Raw genomic sequence first — 9,302 nt, 5'->3', positions numbered from 1 at the left:
TATGTCATTCCCTCTCATTGCCATGTAGTACTCCATCGTGAATATACACATCTTTTTGATCCATTCGTTAGGTGATGGACATTTAGGCTCCTTCCATGTTTTGGCTATTGTTGACATTGCTGCTATGAACATTGGGGTACATGTGCTTCTGTGCATCAGCATTTCTGTCTCTCTTGGGTAAATCCCTAGGAGTGCTATTGCTGGGTCATAGGGGAGTTCTATGGATAGTTTTTTGAGGAACCTCCACACTGTTTTCCAGAGCGGCTGCACCAGTTTACATTGCCATGTGGTGTAGTTTGAATACAGATTTAACGTAGAGAATCTATTTTACTATGAGACACTTGGAGATAGCTTAGAAGGGCCATTTTGCCTGCCTTGTGATCTACTAGACCCCTTTAAATATGCACACGCACACCCAAGAGGAAGTGGGGTTTTTAAAGAAGATTTTGTTATAAATTTTAGTATTGTTAATTGTACTTTGCACATCATGGATAACAGTTTAAAACCTACCACAATTCTAAGGTTAGTTAATGGGTAATATTTAAATGTAAGCAGTAACATTAAAAAATTTCAGTATGTAACTAGTGTGATTTAAATTTTTTCTTTTTCTTCCCAAGCTAATTACAGAAATTGAAAACATGAGACACAGAATCATTGAAATTCATCAAGAAATGTTTAATTATAATGAGCATGAAGTTAGTAAAAGGTGGACATTTGAAGAAGGTGTAAGTGTTTTTGTTTTGTAATAGGCTTCAAAATATAAAGATAGGAATAACATTTTTCTTTCCATTTTGAGTAATGTCTTTATTATTTTTGGTTTGTTTAATAAGATATTTGTCCCACTTATTTCTACCACTATCAGTTTTGCATTATTAATTTTAGAATCTTAAAAAATGAATTCCGATTTACTTGGTTGCAAGATTTGTTGAGTCTGAACCATTTTATTGTAGTTCTGTTTTTAAAATCAGATTTAATGGAGTTCATACTTTATGTATAACAAAATATACCTATTTTAGATGTGTAGTAAAATGAGGGTTTTCTCCCACAGATTCCAAATCTTTGGTTTTTTAAAATAGCTTTATTGAGATATAATTCAGTTACCATATAGTTTATCTATTTGAAGTGTGTAATTCAATAGTTCTTAGCGTATTCACAGATACATGCAACAGCCGCCATAGTTCATTTTGGAACATTTTCCTTGCCTCACAAAGAAATTCCTGGCCTTTGGGGTGACAGGGTCACTCAGTCAGTTAAGCATCTGAGTCTTGATTTGCCTCAGGTCATGATCCATGGTTTGTGAGATACAGCCCCACGCTGAGCTCTGTGCTGACAGTGTGCAGTCTGCTTGGGCTTCTCTCTTCCTCTCTCTGCCCCTCCCCTGCTCATGTGCACATGCGCATTAAAAAAAAAATCCCTTACCCTTTAGCTGTCACCCCTCTACTCCCTCACCTGCCTGCTCCAACCCTAAGGTACCACTAATCTCCTTGATGTTTTTATAGAGAGCCCTGTTCTGGCCTTTCATATGAGTCAAATCACACAGAATGTGGTTTTTTGTGACTGTCTAGTAACTTCAGTTTTGACATGTATATGCACGTTATGGTACACCACAGCAGTCAGGACATAGAGCTGGTCTGTCATTCCAGAAAGTTCCCTTGGCCCTTTTCATGCAGTAACCCCTACTCCACTCCTAGCCCCAGGCAACTACTGACCTGCTTTCTGTTATGTAGTATAATTGTTAAATTTTAAAGTACTCAATAAAGAAATAAATTTCCTGAAAATTAAAAATTATGTAGTGCCATTAAAATGACTAAAATTGGAAAATACATTGTATTTTTTAATTTGTAAAGCCTAAGAAATGTTGAGGTTTTAATTAAGTTTTTTTATCATGAAATAGGTGATGAAAATTTTCTTGTTTCACCATCATAAATTATATACATAGTTTAGAAAGTTTATATTGTTACTTTAGCCCTGCATTTTCTAGTGTTGGTATTGGTTTACTTTTGTTGCAGTGTCCTACTTTTTTTTTTTCCTTGTCATACTTTTGTTACAGATTAAAAGACCTTATTTTCATGTGAAACCATTGGAAAAGGCACAACTAAAAAACTGGAAAGAGTACTTAGAATTTGAAATTGAAAACGGGACTCATGAACGAGTTGTGGTTCTCTTTGAAAGATGTGTCATATCATGTGCCCTCTATGAGGAGTTTTGGATTAAGGTAAGAAGATTATATGCTTTGAAACTTGAACACATTATAAACATTGATCTAGTGACTAACCTTTTTTGTACTTCTGTTGAATGTTGTTCATATAACTATATCTGTTGCATTAGGAGATGGTCTGCTTGCAACCAGATTTGACTGCTGCATATGCCAACCTCGTTGCCTCTCTTCGTCCTTCCTTACAGAAACTAGTCTAGTGGTTCAATAAAGGTGCTGAATGGGTTTAAAAATAGAATTTTATCGTTCTGTCACATATTTAATGGCTCGTTCAACTGTAAATTATTCAGTATTTCCTCTGTTTCTGTACGTAGTATGCCAAGTACATGGAAAACCATAGCATTGAAGGAGTGAGGCATGTCTTCAGCAGAGCGTGCACTATTCATCTCCCAAAGAAACCCATGGTGCATATGCTTTGGGCAGCTTTTGAGGAACAGCAGGGTAAGAATGAGGAAATTCAGTTGATATTTTGGGGATTTTAAGGTAACTTCAGGATAAAGTTCTAGGAGTTGAGTCTTGAGGGTCGGTGTAGAGCAGAGGTCAGTCTTATTTTTTGTTTTTCTTAGTGGGTAAACTTTTTTTCTATAAAAAGCCAGATAGTGAATATTTTAGGCTTTGAAGGCCATGCGGTCTCTTTCCTGACAACTCTGCCACTGTAGCCCCAAAGCATCTGTAGACCATAGATAAACAAATGAGCGTGGCTGTTTTCAATTAAAAAAAACCAAAAAGCAGCCAGGCAGAGGGCTAGATTTAGCCTGTGGACTGTTATTTGCCAATACCTGGCATAAAGGATATTTCAGAAGTTTAAATAAAAGCATAAACATTTAATTAACATTTCTAGGTAATATTAATGAAGCCAGGAATATCTTGAGAACATTTGAAGAATGTGTTCTAGGATTGGCAATGGTTCGATTAAGAAGAGTAAGTTTAGAACGACGGCATGGAAATATGGAAGAAGCTGAACATTTGCTTCAGGACGCCATTAAGAATGCTAAGTCAAATAATGAGTCATCGTTCTATGCCATCAAACTAGCCCGACATCTTTTCAAAATACAAAAAAACCTTTTAAAATCAAGAAAAGTGCTTTTGGAAGCAATCGAAAGAGACAAAGTATGTATTTGTATTTGTTATTTTAGAATTATCTTCCATAAAAAAAATTAATGGTCATTGTGGGTTTTTTCTCATTTTGGCAACAATGATGAAAGATTTGGTCTGTATGTAATATATTTTATTACTAAATGAAGACAACAGTCCCTCTAAACTGATGTTGCCATTCTTTAACAACTTTTCAAATTATTATGTATTAAAAGGTTGAGAAAATTAAGATTATTGGGTTAAAAAGTGTAGACATTGTGACACTTTGTATTTCCCTCACATTTAGAAGTTTCACAGCAAATTTAGTGATGGTTTTAAGTAGAGGACCAGAGAGAATACCTTGTCAACAAAAGCATGGCAGATGTCTATGTTTTAGCAAGTATAACAGTGAGATCATTTTTTTTAAAGCATTGTGTTTTACTTATCAGTTGACAAAAGGCAATATATAGGAAGTTTCTTACTCTTTAGATTTTTAGTTAATGACAGGTCTGTGGAACTGTGGAAACCATTTTTTAATGTTTTATATTTGTCATGGTAGGTCAAGCCACATTAAACCCAAGATAAGATTTGGGGCTTAACCTATTGGCATTTAACAATTTGAATAGTAGGGGAGATACCAGGATGATGTCATTACTTACTAATGTGCTAACTAGTTTTTTCACCTGTTTTGTGTATGCTCAAAACATTTGGCATGAGTTACATTTTAATGACTTTCAATATTTTTTAAATTTAGATCTCAAAATTTAGGCATTTTAAATATCTGTGTTCTAATAAAACATTTTAGAAATATTATTAATTGGTACTGCTTTTTACACAGGAGAATACAAAGTTATACCTCAATTTACTTGAAATGGAATATAGTGGTGACCTCAAACAAAATGAAGAAAATATCCTAAATTGCTTTGACAAAGCTATACATGGTTCATTACCTATTAAAATGAGAATTACATTTTCTCAGAGAAAAGTGGAGTTTCTTGAAGATTTTGGTTCAGATGTTAATAAGTAAGATCTTAATTACATATTATTTATTTGAATAATAAATGAGCATTGATAATTTTGGATGGGAATTTAATGATTAGTAGAAGCTAACATTTATTTTTCCTCATATATATCGGGGTAAATTCAATTTTGCAAATATGTATGTGTTTAACAGGGTGTATATAGTTTGTCTTTCCTTCAAGTTGTTTTCAAAATTTTGGCATTGTAATGTAAACAATGAGAGAAGGCAAGAAATAGCAATCCTATGAAAAAGGAACTGGGGCAGAGATTGAACCCTGAAACACAGAAACAGTACAGTAGGCCAAGAAAGGTGGACGTGGTCAATCTGGGATAGGGGTCCCGTTGTATCTCGGAACAGAGGAAACAGTACGGTTGCACAGATCAAGCCTCGTGGGCTCACTGCATGCATTGTAAGCTGAAAGTTGAGGGTGGTGGAAAGGTGCACTCTAGGGAATTTGGGAAAAGGACAAGTTTGCGATTTATATTTGCACAATAGAAGAGTAGAGGTACTGATTAGAGCATGGCTGCTGTTCCATTCGTGCCCGAGTGTGGTAGGGAACTCTCACAGTTCGTATGAGGCAGGTGTCTTCTCTACCCTAAGTTAGAGTGATTTCCACGGAAACAGCTGTTGGTAAAATGAGAATTATTTGTCTCTGTGTATGTGTGTATACATTTTTGATGCTTGAGTAAATTTAAACTAAAAAAACATTTAACATAAGTTAAATTTTAATGCAGTTGTATATATGTGCTGGACATCATACTAAATGTTTTCTATGAATTGACTAATATAAAATACCTAACAGTCTAATGAGGATATAGATATTGTTCTTACTTTTTTGTTGTTACTGTTCTTTTAATAGCAGGGGCTTAAAGAGATTAGGAAGTTTTCCCAAGGTCATTTAGCTCTTACTACATTGTGCAAGTGGGATTAGAACTTGCTTCAAAGTCTATGCTGCTAACCACCTGTGCTGTATATTTAGTGTCTTCTGTTTGTTTTGCACTGAAGAAAGTGCACAAAAGAAATGGGATATGTAATTCTAGCTTCTAGTCTAGTTGCCTGGTATGATCAGAGGAAATAGGTAAGTATATGAGGTGGCATAACACTGTTAAGGCTCTGCTTTCTGTGGATCAGAATGGCTTTGTCATCCTTCACAGAGGAGATGGGGCTTCATTTAGGTACTGTGGGATTCCGATAAGGAGAGGATGAAATGGTGGAAGGCAGCTAAAGTTCATTTAAAAGTAACATCTGCTTGATTAGAGGGGTTTTGAAGTAGAAGGTGTGATGTTGATAGTGCTGTTTGGTTCAGAGTACATGCAGTGTCAAGATTGACAGGAAGCTGTTAAGAGTTTTGACTGGGATTAAATGACATATTTGAAATTGGCAGTAATGTGGATTTGAGGCTTAACACAAAGATAACAGGCCCTTGCAAATATAGTTATAGAGGGTCTGGATATTAGGTCTAAGATTGTTGTCATTAAAACTTTAAAAAGGCTGTGACTTGTGACTGCAAAATGAGCTTGGAAACTTAGGGAAAACTGATTTTTTTTTTTTTTTAATTTTAGTTAGCCAACATAGAGTGCAGTATTGGATTCAGGAGTAGAATTCAGGGATTCATCAGTTATATACAACACTCAGTGGCCATCACAAGTGCCCCCCTCCATAGTACCCATGAATTGGTGTTTAATTCAGCTAAATTATGCTTAAATCCTAGCTGTGTCACTTACTAGTTGTGTATTCCTCTTTTCAGATTTTCTTGTTAAGATTGAGTCTCTTACCACCTAATCCGTAGGTGGACTCCATCAGCTTTACGGAGATTAGTCCATTTAAAGTGCTTTGATGCTGAGGACCAACCAGAGCTCTGGCATTAACAATTATATAGCCTCTTGAACATTTTGGGGCCACAGTTACTTGTTATCATTAGGTGTATATATATGCAGGCCCAGGGGTGTTGTATATGCATGTAAAGTATCAAGGTCATTTCTACAGAAATGTTTACTATGTTAGGGTTAATGATTACTTTAAAAATTAAGGCCATCTTTGTCTTTAAAAAACTATTTCAGGGGCGCCTGGGTGGCTCAGTCGGTTAAGCGGCTGACCTCAGCTCCGGTCATGATCTCACAGTTCGTGAGTTCAAGCCCTGCATCAGGCTCTGTGCTGACAGCTCAGAGCCTGGAGCCTGCTTCCAATTCTGTGTCTCCCTCTCTGTCTGACCCACTCCTGCTCATGCGCGCGCTCTCTCTCTCTCAAAAATAAATAAAAAACATAAAGTATTTCAGAAAATGGTAAAGGGAAAACAGAATCTTTAGGATTTTACTGTTTGACTTCAACATGGTTTTTGAAGTTCTGGGTTCCAGGTGAGACTTGAAATACACATATTATGTCAGAATTTATTAAAAATGATCTTTTTAATCAGTGATAAAAATTATACTGTACTTTTATATTAGTTAATTCAGTTTATCACATGGCTAAAGTTTAAATACACTTGATCCTAACTAGTGTCAAGTGCCTTTAATAAGAAACATTGTTGAATTAGATTTCAAAAATACAGAAACTTAAGAATGGTCAGGACTTCTTTACACTAGACAAAAACGCATCCTCAAGGTCACTGTCTTAGTTGTACAGTTTCTTAGGTAGGCTCTCCCCGTGTGTTAGAAATGATAAAGGTAGCTCTTGACCAATATCCCATCAGCTTTAGTGAACTGAAGAAAACAGGCACTTTTCTCGTAGCTCAGAATTCCCGGGACGTATTAAACATCTTGGTTTGGGTCAGATGCTCACTGTAAACCAGTTATTGGTCAGGGGTATACAGTGCTGTGGTCGGCCAGTTCTGAATCCTTGAAGCCCCATTTAAATCACATGGACTGAGAAGGAAAGTGCAGAGCAGTGGCTTCCCACTGGGAAATAAATTGGAAAAGGTGGTTGGGAGGTTTGCTTGCTGGCTCAGCTGGTTCATTAAAATTTTAAAAAATCAGTGTACATTCATTGCAGTATATTTTTGTTACCAACGAGAACTAAGTCCAAAACATTACAACTTTAACAGTTTGGCTTTTGTATGTTTCAGAGGATTTTTTTTCCTTTCCCTCTTAGGCTTCTGAATGCTTATGATGAACATCAAACACTCCTAAAAGAACAGGATTCTTTAAAAAGGAAAGCAGAAAATGGGTATGTAACTTCTTGCTGACTCAGAATGTTTCATGATGCTTTTAAAAAAGACACTTCATTGTAGAAATGCCTTTAAAGAAAAATATTTAAAATTTTTTTTTAGTGTTTATTTTTGAGAGTGAGAAAGAGTAAGCAGGGGAGGGGCAGAGAGAGGTCGAGAGAGGGAGAGGGAGAGAGGGAGACACAGAATCTGAAGCAGGCTTCAGGCTCTGAGCTGTCAGCACAGAACCCAACCCAGGGCTTAGACCCACAAACTATGAAATCATGACCTGAGCCGAAGTCGGGTTGCTTAACTGACTGGGCCACCTAGGCGCACCCCTAAAGGTACACATTTGTAAATGTTACCTTCAAGCTGTTGTAATTTAGATAGTTTATATTCATGGTTTGAAAAAATTGTACAAAACTGGGTAGTTATGAACTTTACTAAAAACAAATGTACACAGGTACAAATGTACACATACATCCATTTGTTTTAAAAGTATTTACTTGTGGGAGTTTTGAAAGTTTGTTTTCCCTTGTATTTAGATCAGAAGAACCAGAGGAAAAGAAGGCTCACACAGAAGATACAACTTCATCATCTACACAGATGACTGATGGTGATTTACAGGCAAATCAAGCTGCATATAATTATAGTGCCTGGTATCAAGTGAGTTCACCTAATTGAATTTTTTGTTTGCAGATGTTGTTAGAAAAACATAACTTAGGGTAGTCTTTTTTTTTTTTTTTTAAATAGCTACTTCTATTCCAGACCGTATAATAAATAGTCTGTTGTGGTTAAGTCTTGGAATTTTAGCAGTGAACACATGCCTGATTTCTTAAATGTATACGCTTTAATTACATTTTCATAAATGGAATTCAGCCAGTTCTAGCATGTGTAACACGTGTGCTTTTTTCTTTCAGTACAATTATCAGAATCCTTGGAATTATGGACAGTATTACCCTCCCCCTCCAACCTGATGGGAATATATATCAGATGGAATGTATGAAAAGTATGAAATTATTTTTTTTTAATGAGGGATGTAAACATAGCATAAGCTTGTTGTATTTGATAACTTGTCTTCCTGTTTTCTGTGTAACATGATTTGTTTAGTAATAGGGGAAAATGTCACTTAGTAGTTTACCACAGATACTATTTCCTACCATTTATAAAATTTACTTTTTATTGGAGAACTATTTTTTTGATTTTTTGCATTAAGTGGTCTAGAATTCTTTTGCAATGGATTTGCAACAGAGTTTTGTAGCCTTAAGGGGTAGGAAAAAAAACTGACTGGAAATCATGTCAGTGTAGTACAAGATTCTGAAAATACTATAAGGGCTGGTTATTAAGGATTTACCTCCTCTTTAAAAAAAATGGATTTTTAACCTTTAATGACAAGGTTTTGTCTATTTCAGTTATCCTTGTGAATTTGGATTAACTGCAGAAAAGATACACTATTAAATACTATGTCTTGGGATAGAGATTATAAATGAAAAAATGGAATGTTTGCATCCCTTTAAAAAATTGAAAATCATATCAAAAGTATGTTGTTTCAGGAGACTTTGTATTTAGAATATTCATGTAAAACTTGTGAGCAAGCTTTCATTTTGATCAAACTGATCATCTTCATTTTTGTAATAAAACTTAAGACTCCTTAACTAATTGTTATGAATTCATTTGGGGGCAGGTTCACCTAACAATGTTAACTTTATTCATCATTATTAGTGGACCATTGGTTTTGAAATATACTTTCCTTGTAAAATTTAGCTAAAATCACACAATTGAGCTCTTTGCTTCCTCTCAGTTTCTGTGCTTGCCATCTCACTACACAGGAATATTTGAGGAGGAGGGCG

General features: G+C 35.5%; 1 protein-coding gene and 1 non-coding gene across 9 annotated transcripts in view; both read left to right on the top strand.

Moving 5' to 3' along the window:
• Positions 1-9,107, top strand: part of PRPF39 (pre-mRNA processing factor 39) — a 38,147-nt gene extending 29,040 nt beyond the window's left edge. For 7 of the 8 annotated variants that reach the window (XM_029950333.1, XM_029950334.1, XM_029950335.1 and 4 more), the window contains 8 exons: positions 618-725; positions 2,051-2,215; positions 2,530-2,656; positions 3,057-3,325; positions 4,128-4,312; positions 7,398-7,472; positions 7,998-8,118; positions 8,373-9,107. In XM_029950333.1, the coding sequence (XP_029806193.1) occupies positions 618-725; positions 2,051-2,215; positions 2,530-2,656; positions 3,057-3,325; positions 4,128-4,312; positions 7,398-7,472; positions 7,998-8,118; positions 8,373-8,429 (1,107 nt within the window). In that variant the 3' untranslated portion in view covers positions 8,430-9,107. The remainder of the gene's footprint in view (positions 1-617; positions 726-2,050; positions 2,216-2,529; positions 2,657-3,056; positions 3,326-4,127; positions 4,313-7,397; positions 7,473-7,997; positions 8,119-8,372) is intronic. The other variant, XM_029950336.1, reaches the window with a different exon arrangement.
• Positions 3,403-3,488, top strand: LOC115303260. Its single transcript, XR_003913952.1, has one exon. It is a non-coding gene; the product is annotated as a small nucleolar RNA SNORD127 (small nucleolar RNA).
• Positions 9,108-9,302: the final 195 nt, after the last annotated feature.

This window comes from Suricata suricatta, chromosome 9 (genome assembly GCF_006229205.1).
Source record: "Suricata suricatta isolate VVHF042 chromosome 9, meerkat_22Aug2017_6uvM2_HiC, whole genome shotgun sequence".
Classification (NCBI taxonomy): Eukaryota; Metazoa; Chordata; class Mammalia; order Carnivora; family Herpestidae; genus Suricata; species Suricata suricatta.
This window is presented reverse-complemented; position numbering and strand designations above follow the sequence as displayed.